At 34.4% G+C, this 20,979-nt stretch overlaps 1 protein-coding gene across 2 annotated transcripts in view; it reads right to left on the reverse strand.

Annotated features, from left to right (window-relative positions):
- DAT (Sodium-dependent dopamine transporter) overlaps positions 1-20,567 on the reverse strand; it is a 74,643-nt gene extending 54,076 nt beyond the window's left edge. Inside the window, exon 1 of one of the 2 annotated variants that reach the window (XM_073988051.1) lies at positions 19,969-20,567. Coding sequence is in view for 1 of the 2 variants with exons in the window: in XM_073988050.1 (XP_073844151.1) it covers positions 4,608-4,650 (43 nt within the window). In the remaining variant the exon portion in view is untranslated. Of the gene's footprint in view, positions 1-4,607; positions 5,057-19,968 lie in introns of those variants that run through there. The other variant, XM_073988050.1, reaches the window with a different exon arrangement.
- Positions 20,568-20,979: the final 412 nt, after the last annotated feature.

Consider the following 20,979-nt stretch of genomic DNA (forward strand, 5'->3'; position numbering starts at 1 on the left):
CTATTTTCGATGGTAAATTTTCGCGTTTTCATTGTTAGGCCAGATAGTTATTGTACAGCCCTCGTATACCACAACGAAGAATTATGTCTACAATTGTTGATGGAAAAGTTTTAAAAACAAATAACAAACAATCTTTCCAAAATATATATATATAAACTTAAAAAAACTTGAAATCAGTGTTGAAATCGATGACTTCCGTCTAAAAATATACCTGAAATCGGGCGATACCGCTTTATAGGGGCTATACTAAAAATTGGATATAGGTCTTTAAGTTTTGGAAGATAAATTCTGTGACCATCTGGAACCCTAAAAGCCAAATGTTGGCAAATTCTGTCAGAAAATGTCGCTCAAGAAGTCATAAATACCTTGGGCGATACCGTTATGTGGAGGCTATACCAAAACATGGACCTAAGTCCACATTTTTGGTAGATAAGTTTCTCGGCCAAAAGGAAGTATAAAAACTCTACAAATCATGGACCTATGTTGATATTTTAGGTAAATAATTTTAGTGGCTACTACCCAGCAAAATACTCATTGCAAAACCCCCTGCTAACCCATTATTTTAGCAAGGGCATGTCGCGCGATATAATTAGTTATTTTTGACCACTTAAATAAGTAGTCGCGACATTTAGTAACTGCTTATTTAACTTATTATGTAAGTGGCCAAAAAATTACTACTTACTTCGCGCGACTTGCCCTTGTTAAAATAATGGGTTAGTAGGGGGTTTGGTAATGAGAATTTTTCCTGGGTAGGAACCCTTAATGGAAAATTATAGCTAATTCGGTCAGATCTGACTAAAACGTTAAAAAACGTTCAGTGTCCTATCTCCACTTTTGTAACTCGTGGACTCGTCCATGTGGAGGACTATAACAAGGACTATGTTGCAACATGCTGTGTGAACACAACCCCAGTGAGTCGCCGTTGTCGTTATGAGAATGCGAAATTCCCTTGGGATTAGCTTTCCTATTGCACCAGTCTGTTCAATACAGACCTATCTCGTTTGAAACTCGTATCCCTATATCATATTTTGATGAGTTTTTACCTAAGATTAGATAACATCTTAATTACAAGGTGATTCGATAAAAAAAGCTCACGCACAAAATAATTTGAGATTTTTTTATATGAGCTTTTTTGACAAACTTTTAAAGTCACTATAAGCAGATATATAACCGAAAATAAGTTTCGGAGCAGCACGACGTAACCAAAATATACTTTTGTTTCTCACTAAATTTATCCTCTTATTATTATATATATAATTTTATATTATATATAACTTTATTTCATATATCATATCAATTAAAAGTTTTTTGTGCGGGGCCTTTTTCAATATTTAAATGGAATAAAAACTATTATAGTCAATAATCAATAATAGGCAAAAGGTCATTCATTCCCGCCGCAGGAAATATTTTTTGAGAAAAAAGTCAAAAAGTCCAAACCCTAGTATACATCCCGCCGATAAATAGCTGTACTCCAGGTAATAGGGTCAACATTAACCAGCTTTTGGAGTGTCATAACAGACTGATCCTAGGGGACTTTAATGCTCATCATTCGGTCCTCGGAAATGAGCAAGTTGATAGCTCTACGTTTTACACGGCCAATGAAGATGCCCCGACCAGAATTAGCGGAGGGTGTCACAATTCGCCAGATATAACATCGTGTCACCTGTAGTAGAATTCTTTATCTTATTTTTCGAGTTACCGATAAAAATTAGTAAAATTAAAATGCTTATGATTAAGGACATTTTTCGGTAAGATAGCGATCAAAATATAGTAGTCGTTATGTCGTACCGATATCAAGACTGCTGCAAACTTGATTAAAAACTTTTCATTCATAATTTTGTGTTTTGTTTTTACCGATTGAAAAATTAAAGAATTCCACTACTGGCCAGACCATCTCCCCACAATTATATCTATCAGCAGACCACTCCATTTCATCACCTTCGAATGCCGCACTTTCATCAATCATTGGAAAGCTAATTAGCTTGGTTTCAGAGAGTTTACAAATCACCGCTTCAGAAATCTGGGCCACCCTTCTGATGTCCGAATCGCAGAAAGGACGTTTCGTGGCATCATTGCTGCTGCAGCCGCTCACCATATACCTGCTGTTCGAAAACCCTAAGTAAGACCAAATTTCCCAGCAGAGGCACTGCGATTAGCAACTGAGCGTGATGAGATTTGTCGAACCAACCCCAGTAACCCCTGAATCAGTGTGCTAACACTGGATTAACATCCACCATCCATCCACAGGTTGGTCGGTGAGCATATGCGCCACAAGTGGCGAAATAATCTGAAGAGTTGGAATATTGGAGTTGGAATAAGTAAATTTTGGGCAACGGTTAAGTCACTCTCGAACCCTGGGAAGAAGGAAGATAGGATCTTAGCTACGTTTGGAGACGGTGCGCTGACTTTTCCGATGAGGCGTGCAAGTTATTTTAATCGACAGTTTGTCGAATACCCGAAGAGAGACCATATTTCTCAGCAAAGGCACCGTGATTAGCAAATGAGCGTGATGAGATTCGTCGAACCAATCCCAGTGATCCCTGAATCAAGGAGCTAACACTGGAAGTTAATAGGTTGGTCGGTGAGCATAAGTGGCACAAGAGGCTAAATAATTTGAAGAGTTGGAACATTGGAGTCGGAATAAGTGAATTGTGGGCAACGGTTAAGTCACTTTCGAACACGGGAAAAAAGGAAGAGAGCTGAGCAACATGTGGCGATATTACTCTGACTGGTCCGAAAAGGTGTTATTTTAATCGACAGTTTGTCGAGTGCTACGTAAAATTGGATCTCGTCCTGCCGAAGAGAAACAACCACAATTTACAATGGCTGATGTTGCGAATGTCATCAGGAACGTGGTTTTTGATTGGTACAAACTGTGCACATTAGGGTGGGGCGATTTGAATACCACCACGGGCGCCTTGATTTTCTGATTATTAGGATTATATTGAGCAAAAAAGTCTACTAGACCATATGTCTACGGTGAAAATCGAGCCCCCGGATTTTGACTTGAAGTTCTTTTTTCAAGGTTTTTTGGATATTTTGGCATATATGTAACAGTCAAACCACTGAGATTTTCGATCCAACACAAAGACAAAAATTGTAGCTAAGACAATAATTAAGAACTCTCTAGTACACAGCAAAAGCATTGGAACGCTCCTTCAGGCAGTTATGGCCCCGAGAATGTGCACATTTTTCGGAAAATATCGATAAATTAGACTGTGCTACAAAATTTGACTCAAAGTCAGTGGGTGGAAATTTCCTTTTGGAGATGAAAGCCCTTGGTGAGTGTATTAAGAACGCAAAAGGAAATTTTCAGGATAGGTCAAGTTTCTGAGAAATGGTTTGGCCAAAATATCCTTGAAAAAAATTTCAAGTCAAAATCCGGGGGCTCGATTTTTACCGCAGACATATGGTCTAGTGGACTTTTTTGCTCAGTACAATCCCAAGAATCAGAATCTCCAGGCGCCCACTATCACCTTTTTCCTTCCACACAAATCGCCCCGGCCTAGTGCACATAGTATTATTTCATATACTCATGTATCAGGTTGGAATATGGACTATATCAGTCCAGTTCTACGGGTACCTCGCACACAAAATTTGGGAAAAGTACAGTTTAACAACTCGTCTCGGATCGTTTTGAATTTTTTTCAACAATAATGATCCAAAATCTCCAAAAAGCCTGCCGGCACCAACTAAACTAGGTACTACGTCACTCGAAGTGAGAACCCGATTTGGCCCAGACGTTGTAAATCTTATTATTTCTTACAACCTCGAATTATGTCCGAATATTAGCAACATCGGATGGCTCTTTCGAATACCTCCCACACAAAGTTTGGTAAGAGTTCAGTTTAAGGACTCGTCTGGGATAGTTTGTAAATTTGTGGCAACATTTTGTGTATGCGGCCCTAGATAAAGCAATACATTCTTTTGGCTCAAATCCATACTTCATGAGAAATTGGGCCGAAAACTCAAAAAACTCTTATAGACGTCAGAAGTATTGTGTTTGCTCCTATTCTTTAAGTCCGAGACTGAGGGTATACTTCTGTCGGCACAGCTGACTGATACTTTCTTACTTACTTTTATCCGATTTTGTTGCTGCTATGTAAGGTTTGACGAAGAAGAAGAATTTTAAATGATGGTCAGATAATATTTAGCATTTCAAATGGACCAAAACTAGGGTTTTCAACCCATATTCCAAAGCAACGCTTCTTTGCCCTATAATTGTCATTACGTCGAAAAATACTTCAAATTCAAAAATTTGATTGTTTATATTACTTTGTAATGGGTTATTCGGCTAATGTGGCTACAAATACTTCGATAGATTTATTTCGGTGGAATATATAAAAATTTATTAATAACACTATTCTTTACGAATTTCCTTCTTACATTTGGTGCTAACTATTCTTAGAATATAACTTATTTGAACTATCTATTTTTCAGAGAACACATTTTGGTTAGCGGAACTCTCCTATTATTTTGGACGCAGCTGTAAGTGAGTTAATATATACCAGAACCTGCAAAATTGTACCATTTATGCAAATTTTTGCCATCACACTACTATACTAATAACCCAGAATTTGATTTTTTCTATACTATAACATCTTTACCTGAATCTGTTTTAACACAGGTATAACACTTTGTTTCAGACATGATTGCGGATTACTTGTTTAGAATATCAAAAAGCCGTACGGTATTCTCTTATTCATTAATTGTTTTTGTCACCAAATTTCAAATGGAATTAAATCACACAAGTTTTAACATGTAATTTAAATTCATTCTCCAATCCGAGATTTAGAAAACAAATGAAATCGCTTTTTTGGTAAATAATTTAATTGCTATTAAAAGCATTCCGTGCTATTATTGTCGCCGCACACAGAGTTTTTTTAAGCGTTTTTAACCGACATCTTTATCGTTCTTTTGACCGAACTCAACTGAAAACGAAAACACACGCCGACACCAAAAACAACATAATAACCAACCAACGTCGTCTTCTCTGTCTCGTTAAACTACAGCGTTGTAGCTGGTACATTTTACTTGGATGCCTGGTTTGGTGACTGAATAGAGCTGCTGCCAGCAGCTGGAGCTGGAAAAGAACCCAACAAAACAACATCAGCACTCTACATAGGTATTAGGCCAACAAACATTTTGGAATAGCTCTGTAGCTTTTAACTTGTTTTTTTGTATTTTTGTTTCTTTTGTCTTTGCTGCAATATTGTTACTCTGCATATTAGTTATGATATGATATGAGAAGGGAAGGGAGGGAGAAGACCAACCGGAACATATTAAAATATGATAGGAAAATAGATAATGGACTTGATTCTGTCGAGTCTTCTAATTTTGTGTTCAATAAAAATTGAGTTAAAACACAAGCTGAGAATATGAACATTTTGCCTTGCCTTGTTGAATGAAACACGACGGACGAAAGGCAACATAAAAGCTGTTAAAAATACTCAAACCAAAAAAAAAAAAACATTCAATTACAGCAACTTGTCCGTAATTAGATAAAAGGAAATTATGTGAGAAAATTGTTTTAAATACAGCTTTTTAATTGACTTTTTGTTGTTACAAAGTGTTGAGATATTTAGATTTTTTTAAAGGCACATTGAATCACGGAAAACTTCGTTGCAATTTGAAAAAGTGATAGCTTTAACTTCAGATTTCTTGTGACTGACATATAGACCACCAACAATAGTAGGTTCCTCTTTCCCGTGGTATCACCTGGTGAACTGTTTTTAAGGTACGGGATGTGTGTGGCGCAACATTTATATTCATAGGAACTGTGAAACGTTTGAATTGTGCTTCGGATTGGCAACACACCCTAGAATAATGCAGGAAAATATGTTTTAAGGCCCTTGATCTGCACCGGGAATGTCCGGAAAAGAAGATACGAGACCGACCCGAAAGCTTACCCGACCATAACATTCAAATTTACGAAGTTCGGCCGGGCCTTGTTATACCCTCCACCACGAGTTACATTGAAGTAAAATGGAACAATTAGTTTCCTTTCGTTTATGAAGAAGACTAATGACCAAATTTCAGCAAATTTCGTCGATCTATACCGACAAATTCATGAGGACACTTTTTAAAAGTAAAAGAAGGCTAATTACAAATTTCCCATATTTCGGTAAGATAATGTGGCTAAAACCTAAAAAATACCAAAATTAAGAGGTATGCTTCTTTGTGGGATAAATGAAGACGTGGACATATACTAATAATTCTTTTCAGGAATACTCTATAACCCCCTGGAAGACTAAATAACTAAATCCAGTAATTTCGGTGGGATATTGACGTCACAACCTTTAGAATTACGAAAATCGGGAGCTACCGTTCTACGGGGGCTATATAAAGGCGTGGACCTATACCGACAAATTCCATATGGAAAGTTTTATACCCCAAATGAAGACTAAACACCAAATTTCAGGCAATTTGGTGGAATATTGAGGCAACAACTTTCAAAATACCGAAAATCGGGAGGTACCGTTCAATGGGGGCTATATGACTGCGACAAAATTAGAGGGGAGAGTTGAATACCCCCAACGAACACTAAATACCAAATTTCAGCCACTTCGATGGATTATTGTGGCCATAACATTCAAAACAACGAAATGCGGAGGTACCGTTCTATGGGGGCTATATAAAGGCGTGGAAGTTTTATACCCAAATGATGACTAAACACCAAATTACAGCCATTTCGGAGTAATATTGAGGCCACAACCTTCAAAATACCAATAAATTAGGAGGTACCGTTCTATGAGCGCTATATGAAGGCGTTGACCTATACCAAAAAACTCTGGGGGAAAGTTGTATACCCCTAACGAAGACTAAGTACAAAATTCAGTCATTTTTGTGTGATAATGAAGCTAAACCCTTAAAAATACCGAAAATCGGTTTAACGGTTTTTATACCCTCTGCATTTATTCTAACGAGGGTATATACACTTTCATACGAGCAAAATGTGCCTCATCGAAATAACGGTTTTAAACCCCAAGTATGTTTGGACGAAATCCATTTTAGGCAATTAAGCAATGTCCGTCCGTCTGTCTGGCTGGCTGGTGCACACGATAACTCTCGAACGGATGTGCCGATTTGGTCCAAAATTTGGCTTCCGTAATATTTTGTCCAAACTTAGTTTAAGTTCAAAGATGGGCCATATCGGTCCACTCTTTCAGGTACGTCCCCCACAAAAGTTCGAAAATGTTCAGAAAATTCGTGCGCACGACAACTCTTGAAGGGAGGAACCCATTTAGTCCATACTCTGCACATCGCGAAATTTCTACTAGGCATAGATGAGGTTCCAATATGGGCTCTAACGGTCCACTCCTTCGGTTACCACCCACACAAAATTTCGGAAAAGTTCGGTTTAGGACCTGCTCTCGGATCGGTTTGATTTTTGTTGCAGCAACTTATATTCGCTGCCCCCATTACGAAGGTACAAGTTTTATCAGTTTTATATATACTTCCCGACAAATCTCTATGGCACAATTTGTAGTGGTTGGATTGCACGATAACTCTCGAACGGATCTGCCGATTCGGTCTAAAATTTGGCCATCGTAATATTTTGTCTAAACTTAGTTTAAGTCCGAAGATGAGCCATATCGGTATATTCCTTTAGGTACCTCTCCCACAAAAGTTCGAAAATATTCGGGAAATTTATGCCCACGATAACTCTTGAAGGCATTAACGGATTTGGTCCATACTTTACACATAGTCATATTTCTACGAGACATCATCTGGCTTTAATATGGACTATATATGTCAACTCTTTCAGGTACCTCCCACACAAAATTTCGGAAAAATACATTTTAAGGCCTGCTTTCGCTACCCCCATGACTACGATGCAAGTTTTTTTCAGGGTCAAGTCCATACTTCCTGAGAAAACAGCCCGAAAGCTGTAAAAATTCCTATGACACTATGCGTACGATAACTCTCGAACGGATTAGCCGTTTCCGTCTAAAATTTGGGCTTCTTAATATTTAGTCCAAACTAACTTTAAGTTTGAAGATTGGTACTGTTGGTGCGCACCTTCCAGTACATCCACCCACCTCTAAATGTTTCTTTAAAATAGTACGCGCTATATATGCTGAATCTATTAATATCTTGTCCAAATGTAGTTTTACTTCAGAAATCGGTCTTCTCCTTAGGGTACCTCCCCCACAGAAGTTCAACATTTTTGTTTAAGCGCAGTTTAGGATCTGTTCGGAAAAATTCGGAAAATTTTATCGATGCTATTATTTGTGGTACTGTTTAAACGATTTTACGTTTTTTGTGAGCTTCCTGACATCGTGGCCCAAAACCTCTAAGTTATACGGTGACCAACTGAAATGACTGGTGGGCACAAAATCTATCATTCCTTAAAGTACATCCTCCGCAACACATTTGAGCTTAAACCAAATATATTTTTTGTCTTACTATTTGTAGGTAAGTCAAGCTTAATCTCATATTTGTTGTTTTCAAATTTAAAAACCTCAAGTTTAAAGTGGGATGTAGTTAAAATTGATTACTTTAGGGGATGGCAGAGAAGACTAGTTTCGTCCAACGCCACTTGGACTCATCAGTTCTCTTAGTTGTTTGTATTGAAACAAAGAACACTTCCCCAATTTTATGACGACTCGAGCTCAAGAATAAGTGTGACTGATGAATTCGTTTAAATGCGAATTCAACCGAAACACCTAAAAACTCTCGTAGACGCATATTTAAACTAAATTAATATATTTTTTGTCGGCAAATTTCAAAAAGGGCTTCAAAATCCGTAGATTCGATATTGTAAATAGATGTACGTTTCAATTCACACATGGTATATCTCTGTCGGCAAAGCTGATGGATACTTTTTTACTTGTTTATTTTAATTTTTATGTTAAGTAAAACATTTAATAAGCCATGACCCGTCTAAATCCATCAACTAGATAGGCGGATATGATACCCCTCAAATTTCGAAAATCTGCAAAAAATGGTTTTGAAAATATCGCGTATTTAAACACATGTCTTCATGACAATGTTAATAACGATTTTATGTTATGGCCGAATCATGGGCACTATGCACTTTAATCTTAATATATAAAAGAGCTTATTGATACGTGTGTGAGTGACTGACAGATCAATTGTATATTTTTAACGGATATAGCTAGCTTAAGTGCTGTTGATATAAGAAAATGGTTTTGGAAATTCGTACTTATGTGTACGAAAAGTTCTAAATGGTACTTAATTTGGTACAATTTAGATTTGGGTAAATGGATAAAGCTGGAAACTTGAAATTGAGGTTACCGTTGGAGTGTATGATAGAGGAAGTTTTGGGAAATCGTACATATGTACTAAATGGTAAAAGTGCTAAATAGTAATAAATTTGGTACAATTTTGATTTGTGTTCTATCCGTTCACCCAAATCAAAATTGTATCATGGAATCCTGAAATTTGAAATTAAGATTACTGTTGGAGTGTAGGATTGAGGTATTTTTGGAAATTCGTCGTTATGGGTACGAAAAGTACTAAATTTGGTACAATTTGGTATTGGTTGAACGGATACAGCTGGAATCCTGAGATTTAGAATTAAGATTACTGTTATTATTTTGTATTAATGTGTGGGGTGGAGATATGTGGTTGTCGAAATACATGCCATAGCACAATGGTCCCAAATCCAAATTTTCTGGCCAAAACTATTTCAACGTCCATTTTGTATTGAAATTAATTATTATTTTTAATAGATGTGTACAAACAGCAATTCTTACGTTTTATCGACCAAAATGACCAAAAACTGCCAACATTTGTTGAACAGGGTGGTCCCGTTTTGTGGGGTCTAACCCAAAACATTGACCTATGTTAACAATTTTTGGTACGAAGGATTCATATTTTCCAAGAGGTCGAAATACCAAATTTCAGCCGAATCGGTCATAAAGTGTCGCTAAAATTCACAAAACATCTAAAATCGGACGGTACTTTTATGTGGGGGCTATGACAAAAAATTGACATATTTTCAAAAAACTTACACGTACTTGTTTTATACACCCTGAAACCCTTAAATATGAATTTTAAGAAAAATCGCTTGATAGATGTAGGTATTACCGTTCTATTTCAATTGGATGCTACTACAGTCACAACAGGTATTTACAAAAAATTCTCCCATCTTAAAATAGAAAAATCCACTTTATTTTAACTGTGGCAAATTTGAGCAAGAATTTATTTCTCAATTTATTAGTTCAGACCCCCAGCTATCTTCCAAAATCAATCTGGAGGTGGACAAACTTGGACATTTTTTTAAAAGTTTAAATATATTTTAAAAATATTTGTAAAAAATAATTTTTAATATATATATATAAAAATTGATTTTATTACGCTAATTTTACAAATTGCATAGCCCTTTTTGTAAATATTATGAAAGTACTCATTAACAGCTTCCCGATTCATAATAACTTTGGTCTCACTTCTGTATATTTATGCAGCGACGCAATACAACAAAAATTGTATATTTTGCAGCACAAAGTCTGTTTTATTTTTACATAAAAAGTGTCAACTTTGGTACTGCGCCAATCAACGAATACTAACGTTATTTACAAAAACTAATTATTTTCAGATGACTTGAGGTGTTTTTTATTATTCTGTGCAAAAAAAGTTAAAATTTCGAAACTTCAAAAATAGGGTTTTGGCCAAAAATTTCCTGATTGAAACCTATGTGCATAGGTATACGAAAATTACTAAATGGTACTCAATTTGTTTTTGGGTAAAGGGACAGGGGTGGAATCTGTATTTTTTGGAGTTAGGGTGAGTATTGTTTTGTAACATTAGTATATGGACGTTAAATTTATGAAAAGATACAGAATTTGGTATAATTTGTTAACGTGTAAAGGGGTTGGCGGGAATTTTTGAAATTTTAAGAAGAGATTTCAGAAATTCGTACTTATATATTTATAGGTAAAGTATTATAATTGGATTTGGGGGAACTGATAGAGCTGGAAATGAAATATATGGTTGATATTAAAAGGTATTTTTTTAAGCTTATACACAGGGTTACGAAAAAGTACTAAATTTGGTACCAAGAATCATGAACGATTTTTTTAATGCGCACAAATTCTGAAATATGGTATGACGGTCGCTGATTGCTGAAATGGTATTGGAAATACCTACTATATAATAATTGTTCCACAAACATCACAGACGGGACTAGGGAGACCTATTATGAAGCTACGAAAAGTACTAAATGGTACTAAAATTTAGCTTGGGTTCATCTTTTTACAAGAATGTTTTACCTTTTGAGGACAGAAAGTCGTTTATTAAAATGCCTTAAAAATGTGGTTCGCTGCTGATGTGTAGGGGTGGAATACAGCCTATTTTTTTGAAAATCTGAAGTGGTACGAACTTGGTATTAGTACAATAAAATTCTCAGTGTTCGCCATTTCCATATCAGATATTGTTTATTTGTTTTGTATATCCTACCCACATACGAAGTATCGAAGTATGCTGGACTATGTACTAAACACCCTAAGCATATCCGATAAGTATGAACATCCTATGACTCCCCCTGATGAGGTAAATTACTGCTAAAAATACACAAAATGGGAAATTTTTACAAAGTCCGTTTTATGTCTTCTATATTTTTTAATACAGTATAGTATCGATAATCCTGATACTCGTTAATCCGGACAACGCGGTAATCCGGACACTAGAATTTTTTACATTGTACACTCGGTAATCCGGACATCTCATATTTTTCGTACCTCCGAATCTGGACGTCAATATTTTTTCTTATCTTAAGCATTAGATTCTGATTTATTTCATTGACGTTTTCGTTCTTAGCAATAACAATTGGTGTATAAATAAGAAAAATTAAGTTTTTTCAGAGTTTTCGGTCCACATCTTGTCTTTCTGGCTAGCCATTGTTGACACAGTTATACAGTCAATATGGAATTAAGTATCTGAATCTGTCGAATGATTTTTCTATCCTTCAACCATCGATGTCTAACTATGATAAGCAACAGTATTTTCAACGTAGTGTTGGGTAGCCTAGTTCCCTTAAAAATCGATTTTGGGTGTTCCTTTCCTCTGACAGAATTAGTTCTTTAGGCCTCCGATTACATTTAAATCGTTGGAGTTAATAGCTTAGGTTTTAGTTTGTTTAGATTCTCAAACTCATATTTTGTGTTAGTGACAAACATCGGTAAAATAAAAACGCAAAATTGTGAATCAATATTTTTGACAAAAGTGTAGTTTGTGGACAATTCTCGCATTATTATGCAAATGTTTGCAGCCGTTTGCAGCCGCTACCTCTTTTACGAAGGTACAATGTCCTAAAAGCTCTAAATAACCCTGCCGGCACTAAATTAGATACCTGATAAGCACGATATCTTAGAACTGAGTGTACATTTAATCGAGATTTTCTCTTTAGTGAAAACGAACATTAACTTCCAAGACATCTTTGACATCGGAAAACAACTTCGGGTACCTCTCTCGTAAAAGTAAAAAAAATCGCTTATTGCACGCAATTAAGGAGCTGTTCGAGAATCGTTTTAAAATTTTTAAAGAAGATGCCCCTTGCGGTTCTTTTATTCAAATCTATTTTTTTAGCAAAATGTATTATTCCGAACGTCCAAAATCCACGAGATAAATGTTTATATATGTTTGTTGGCAAGCTCATGTACACATGAGGGCACATAATTCTGAAAACCTCCTAAATACATGATTTTTAGGAGAAGGAGTTTGGTTATGTTACCAGTCACAGTCTATAAATGAAAGTCCTAATTCACACAGTCTGAGAGTATATCTCCGTCCTATCAGTTGACTGAAACTTTTTTACTTCTTTAATATTTCAATTAAATAAAAAACCCCTTAGTTTAGCCTTTCGTAGGAAATAATTTCTGAGAACGAAAGGCGAAAAGTCATCACCCTAATAGAAATGCTTCATTGTCGCCTATGTCTACCTAATCGACTACGAAACAATTATGGAGCTCGAAATCTCCACTAAGCGATTTCCCATGTATGTACGTTAACATTTGAGAGAAAAATATAGTTGATACAGAATGATATGTATGTATTTCATGTTTGTTTTGGCAATGGGATTTTTACGCATTTCCAAAACAGAAGATATTAGCAGCACCAAGTGCATTGGTTTAATTAAAACATTATGGAACATTGTCGTTAGTGACCCACCGAAACTCGAATTCTGAGAACCGCAGACGGTAATTGATTTTAGGAGTTAAAGTGGAAATCTATTCCCTTTGACCCCACCGCCATGATTTTGTTAGAGATGTCGTGTATCTACAACATTTGAAATCTGTACTTGTAACCATTCTCTGCATATTCGCAAAAAATTTCACTTTTTCAGAGATACTTCTGATGATATAGCTCCGTACCGTAAACCCGTATTTAATTCTTGTTGTTCAAATTGTGATTGGTTACATAACACCAAAGTAGATTGTCTCGAATATAAAGCGAAATAAACTATTCAAGTGTTTTATGGCACAAAATATAATAATAACTACAGTAAATTCATCCTTGAGTATCACGATCTGTTAGCCAAAGACCTGGTGGTGTCAGCTTCCTTGTAGATAGCTTTGTGGATTTCTGGCTGACCTGCGTTTTAGATTTCAATGCCCTCATCGGAAAGGTGGTGGCATAAGTTATCTAGTTGATGCTGCATTGTCATCTTCCTAGATATATCGTCTTCCATTGGATGCCATTGGCAGTTTGTAGAGTTACTGCCTTTTACGGAGGTGATGTTGAACAGTTCCTTCAGTGAATCAACGTTTGGTTTTTCTTTTCTGCGTTGCTCGTAGTTTCCAGAAATTTTATACAAATGGCTTGATCAGATATTTATGTGCGGGAAACAATGACCGCTTATAAATGTGGTTTCTGTAAAATATCATCCATAATAGGTAGCCGTACCATAAAATAGTAATTCAGCACAAATTTAGGATTAAAATGGCGTATCCTCTTGTTAACGCGTCCAATAATATACATAACCTGTTTCAATTTGGAGTCGATTTAAACATGTCAGTCTTTTTACCTTTCTGGCTGGCTCAATTGGTTTGGTACAAAATTTTGGCCTCGTAATATTTAGCCCAAACATAGATCAAGTTTAAAGATTGGCCACATCGCCGGCCGGCACTAATTTAAATACCTTATAAGCACGATATCTTAGAATAGAGTGTACATTTAACCGAACAAAATTTACAAATTTATTCGAATCGCCCATAATCCACGAGATAAATGTCCCAAAAGTTTATACATTTTTGTCGGCAAGTTCATGCGTACAAAAAGGTCACATAATTGTGAAAACCTTATAAATATATGATTTTTGGGAGAAGGATTTTGGTTGTGTTACCAGTCACTGTCTATAAATGAAAGTCCTAATTCACACAGTCTGAGAGTTGGTGCACCAACTAAAACGTGGTGAAGGTCGATTGACGCAGAACTACAAGCGGCAAACTATTCATGGAACAACGTCAGTCAAGCATAGCACGACAGTCAAGCATCGATATAAAAGGATAGTTCAGGCCCTATGCTCCACAGGGGTGAAGGATAACATAAGAAGAAGAGAGTATATTTATCTGCGTCGGCAAAGTCGACTGAAACTTTTTTACTGGTTTAATATAAAAAAAAATAAATAAATAAACCTTATTTCCCTAGGAAATCATTTTTGAGAACTATAGTCGAAAAGTCATCACCCTTATAGACATGCGAAACAATTATGGAGCTCGAAACCTCCACTAAGCGATTTCCCATGTATGTACGTTAACATTTGATAGAAAAATATAGTTGATACAGAATGATATGTATGTATATCATGTTTGTTTTGGCAATGGGATTTTTTACGCATTTCCAAAACAGAAGATATTAGCAGCACCAAATGCATTGGTTTAATTGAAACATTATGGAACATTGTCGTTAGTGACCCACCGAAACTCGAATTCTAAGAACCGCAGACGATATTTGATTTTAGGAGTTAAAGTGAAAATCTATTCCCTCTGGCCCCACCACCATGATTTTTGTAGAGATATCGTGTATTTACAACATTTGAAAACTGTATCTGTAACCATTCTCTGCATATTCGCAAAAAAATTTCACTTTTTCAGAGATACTTCTGATGATATAGCTCCGTACCGTAAACCCGTATTTAATTCTTGTTGTTCAAATTGTGATTGGTTACATAACACCAAAGTAGATTGTCTCGAATATAAAGCGAAAGAAACTATTCGAGTGTTTTATGGCACAAAATATAATAATGACTACAGTCATTCCTGTTTTTCATTTGTGCCACAGAAAGAAGAAAAAATAGATTGAAAAAATCACGTAAAAATCCTCCTTCCATAATATGTCAAAATATTTGGAGAAATAACTATCACGTTCTGAAATAATCCGCTAAAAGGTATTAAAAAAGAGATTTTTCCATTACACATACATATGTATGTATGTGTGTACATTTATATATACCTTTTGTATTCAATGCCTGAGAAAAAAATGGAATTCTGCGAAGCTAGGAATAAAATTAAGTACACAGTCGTGAGGGGGTAAAAATTAGTCAATAGAAACATCCGAAATAATAGTCATATTTTTTCTTATAAGAGCAACTAGTTTCCAAACCATTAAAGCAAACATGTTAAAATAATAACACAATTGAGTACAATAATAATTTAACAATATTATAAATTTGTTTTCATAGCATTTCCAATTTCATAGGAAACTATCTACACATCGCTTATTTACTCAAAGAGTATCATAAATTAAAAAGTTGATTTTACAGAGAAAAAATTGTTAGTTGACTGTCTAATTTAGACTTCCCAACGTAATCATTTTTAGTTTCTTTGGAAGATCCAAATATTATATATCAAACAAGCCCTTAAAAAATCTTGGGCTCTAAGCTGCTTAGGAGCAACCAAACAACATAAGTATATTCCACTATTAAAAAGGAAATTGTGTAAAACATATGAATTTTGGATTTTTTCTGTACTCTTTGTTTTTTTTTTTAATATTTGTTGTATTTATAACATGGTTTTCCATGCGTATAATTAATGTTACTTTGAAAGATTATAATATGAATAATACGCCCCGGTGGAACCCCGGAAACCAAGAAATTAAAACACAAAAAATACATAACTCATTTATTTTTTACAGATTTTATACTTTTTTCCTATTTTCACAACCTTAGTTCATTTCCTTGTTCGTAGCAATAAATACCGAGCACGAGAAAAACGATATTTTTGTTTTTTTTATACGTTTCCACACTTCATTTACTATAACGTAACTATTTGTTAACCCATTTTAAAAATAATAGGTTTATTTTAAAGATAATACTCGATTGATCTGAAGAAAAAAAAATAGAAAAATAATAATGTGAAAAATTGAAAATCTACGAATCCTCGATCGAATTGATACAACCCTGAATAATTTTATGCTAAGTTTTGTTGCATATATGAAAGAAGCCCACTAAATGCTGGGAAAAAATATAAATTTTCATTTAATATCAAATGTATACGGGCGAATATTGCGAAAAGACTTGCTTCTGTGTCCCGACGCATTTAGTGTTGAAAATATTGAAACATTGTTCCACAACATCCCATACGGGACAAGGGAGACTTCTCTCATATCAATGAATGCACCCCGATTCATATTTAGCTCAATGATATGGGACCTACTGTTTATCGCCGAGTCCGAACGGCGTGTCTTAAGACACCATTTGTGGAGAAGTTTTTCAAGGCTGAAATACTCAGGAAATGTCGCCAACATTACTGAGGGGTATTTTGCCACCGTTGAAAAATGTTTGATGTTGCCTGGCCGGGGAATCGAACCCCCGACCTTCTGCGTGCAAGACGGGCGTGCATACCATTGCACCACGGTGGCACCCATATTGAAAATATTGAAAAAATTTAAATTCTTAGAAACGGAATAGGTAAAACAAAATGTCCTTAAACGAGGCTCGAAAATCAAAATAAAATATTTATATGAAACAAAATTGGTTGCAATATACAAATACTCATTACCATGGCGCGTCTCCAGTCGTTTTGTGCTCAAAAAACACTGATATTCATTAATATTTCAAAATATATTTTATAAACGAAGTACGCCGAGTTGTTCTAGAAGAATCAACAAAGTCTATTTTAATTTCATAAATATTATTTTATTTTTTAAATTATGACTTTGAGACATTTTAGTCGTATCCCTATTTTTTTGACATTCCCATGGGCCAATGTGTTTATTAAGAAAAAATGCTTTAAACGGTTTTTTTGTTTATATGTAATCTGTCAATGTAACGACAATTCCAGTTATAGTACGTTTATATATAACCGGATTTAACAAACCCACTGGGTTTTAAATGTTAATTCCATTACAAATACGTCAAACAAATCCTCATGAAGAAGGTTAACCCTGCAGAAACCTATAATATAAACATGGCCTTAGTTTTAAAGATAACACTGTACAACACTGAAAATGCTAACAACTTATAATGGGCATTTTCTGAAAGTACATTTTGAGTCTACAAAAACCCTAGTTGGGTTTTGCATTTTTAGATCGGGTTTGGATTTTACAGCCGAGCTAAAGCGATCATTTTTTTCTATTGTTCGAGGCTTTATCTCAAATACTAATAAGAATTTTGGTTTGTGGTCTTTAGCAATATTATAGCCCTATAGTAGTAGAACTTAACAGATGAACTAGGAAAAACTGCATCTAGCGGGTGAAAATCGATAAAATATATGAATCTCTACATAATTTCTGGAACTCTGGTCAGTAGCAGCAAAACTATTAGGAGTCGAACCAAGTAACCTTTCGCAAATATTTTCCAAATAATGTGCTCAGCATTTCTTCAGAACATTGTGAAACTCTAAAATACTTATTTCATGTTGTTTAGTCGGTAATTCATATTATACTTTCTGCAAAATAAATTTCCAACAATGTTCACACTTTCTGTTTATTTTCATATTTGGGATTTTAATGCATTGTTGATATATTTATCAAATTGTATTTGAAAAATATGGTAGAAACAGCTTGATAGAGACATTTTACAAGAATGGAATGTTCTGAAGACTTGTGTTTAACATTCCAGCGGCTAATTTTTCCAAAGATAAGTCTATGAATAATGTAACAGTTTTGAAGATATGGTGCGAAATATACAAAATAATGTAGTTTTCAGATATATCATACATATTAGTTTCAGAAATATTGCCTCAATTTGCTGTAAAAAGTCAATATTTAGCCATTTTTATATGAGGCCACAAAATCTAAACCCGATCTAACAACACAAAACCAAAATATTTTTTTGTCGACTGGGTCTGCACTTTCATAAAATCCGCATTAGAAATTGTTTGCACACAATTACTTCGAAAATGTTGCACAGTGTAATCGACAGAAGTGGAGAATGTAGCCAGTTGTTTGAGAACGATTGAAGTGTTTGGTGTTTTTGTGCATGTTCCTGAAATCCAAAAATAATCACGTTTCCATCATTGCCGTGTGCTCATTACCGTGGGTATTTGCTAACCACGGTAATGACAAAAGGAACACGGGAATGACATTTTCAATATAAATTTGGGATTATTCGATCTACGATAATTATTTAATAAATTTATTATAGAATTATTAAACATACCATTAAAAACAACATGGCACCCTCAAAATTTTAGAAATGCAGAGGAAACAAGTAAAAAAGTATCAGTCGGCTTTGCCGACAGAGATATACCCTCAGCCTGTGTGAATTAAAATACTTTTTTCTCGAAAAAACTTATGTATTTAGGGGGGCTTCAAAATGTTGGGCGTATGAACTTCCCGACAAAGATATGGACTAGGATAAAAGCTCAAAGCTTCGAGAATTGCCATGCTCTCCAGCCACTACATATGGCGCCATAGGGATTTATTTACACTTTTCGGGCTGTTTTCTCAAGAAGTATGGACTTGCCCTTGATAAAGATTTTACCGCCGTAATGGAGACAGCGAATGCAAGTTGCTTCAACAAAAATCAAAGTGATTCGAAAATCAAAGGGTGGGAGGTAACCGACGGAGTGAACCGATTGAGTCCATATTAGAACTAGTGTAGTGTGACTACCTCCGTCAATTGTTATTATTGCACTGATAACAATTGACGGAGGTAGTCACACTACGAAAAGTTTTCAAGTTATTATTCTAATTATTTACAAATCTCCCTGAAGATGAAATTCAATTAATTTCGAAATATTGGAACAAATATGAAATAAATAAAAGCACAACTTTGACCTCAAACTCGATTACATTCATTTTAATAATATTACAAAAAGGTCGAACAAAAAACATAAACACATTTAATTATTGTAAATTGCATATATTCCTCGAACATCGAAATTAAGAAACTTATTATTGCACGTGAAAGTTATTTTCATTCTGAAAATGATTCCAACATAATTTATTCAAATCTGAGAATTAATTGAGAAATATGTATCTGATGTTGTTTTATAACATACGACAACATATAGTATAATTTATTATAGTACATATAATTTATAAATATTCATTGAAAATATTTTTTAACGCGGAATAATTTTTTTTGCCCGAAAATGGCCTAGGAACGGTTCACTTTTTTCTAAATAGTTTTTTTTAAGGAAATCTCTCAACTACTTGATACAAAATTAAACTTATGATTCTTTCTTAAGAAACAATTTTTTTGACTTTGTTCGTACACAAAATGGGCTCTTATGAGTTTTTTTTTATCTGTAATAAGGAAACTCTTCAAACTTTTCAAAAGCTGTGGCTTTTACAGACAATTTCTTAACTAATGTAGTCCCATGCGAGATATTGAATTGTGTAGAATAGTGTCCTCATTTAAATGTTAATATGACAATTACAATCAACTTGCCAACAATTTTTATTATTACGAAATGATTTTAAATAAACTCATAACAATGCTATTATTCAATAACAATTAGCGGTGAACACTTGCACTTAGAATGCAAATAAAATAGTACAAAATACTTTTTCTAGTTTTTTTGTATCACAATTTGAATTAATTTTCTTATTAATTACCTTGAAATTTCTAAAAAAGTTAACACTATTCTCGAATCATGCTCTTCCAAGCAACAGAGCAGCAACAACACTTAAAATAACACCAACAAATTTAACACAATAAATTTTTCCAAAATAAAAAATTTAATTTTCTTTAAATAAAATTTTCCAGTGTCTATTAAACATTGGTATAACAAAATAAATAAATTGTTTTTGTAAACATAAATTAATGAATTTTCCAAAATTGAAATAATATATATTTAACTAAAAATTACACCAACAACACTTTATATTAATTTTTTTATTTTAACAACACTTATTAGTAGAAGAGAATTTATTTTTGGTTTTGATTTTCTTAGAATAAAACTATGATTTGAAATCAACGGTAACTGCTAAACGAATGTGAAAATTTTGCGGAATTGAACAGCCTTTTATACACTTTCAGGGACGACAACAGCAGCAAGCACACCATTGAAAAAGATGCTGTGTTGCAAGTGGGTTATTTTTTTCTTTTGCTATTCACAGAAGAGACGCATGCGCTCGTTTAATTGTCCCCTTATAAAAAAATTGTACAGCGCCATCTATTGACTGTTTGTAATTTGTTTGCAATTTGTGTAGATAAAGAAAATTTTTAAAATAGTGGGGGTTGTTTAAATTTGTAGAGCTTTTATGGAAGCTTTTGGAAAACTTTCAGTAATGTACTTTTAGCGTTTTTGTTAGAAAATTTAAATTAAATATCACTTATTTCGTGGAAAAAATATATTTGTTGAAATATGGGATAAAAATTAGCACACATTTTAAAATATTTGAAAGTTGAAAATCTTTTAAACACACAGTTACTCACAACAGACTGGATGCAGTGGTCCAATTGAAAGAAACGAGTAAATATTTTGAGGGATGTAAGGAACAAAATAAAAACGTAAATAAATATAAAAGGTTTGGACCTTTATAAGATCAAAGTGGCGAACAACATTAACTAACTTTATAGGGAAATACACCAACAATATTGAAATAAGTCAATAACACTGTGAA

Source organism: Musca autumnalis, unplaced genomic scaffold (genome assembly GCF_047663935.1).
Source record: "Musca autumnalis isolate F117 unplaced genomic scaffold, ASM4766393v1 scaffold_5, whole genome shotgun sequence".
Classification (NCBI taxonomy): Eukaryota; Metazoa; Arthropoda; class Insecta; order Diptera; family Muscidae; genus Musca; species Musca autumnalis.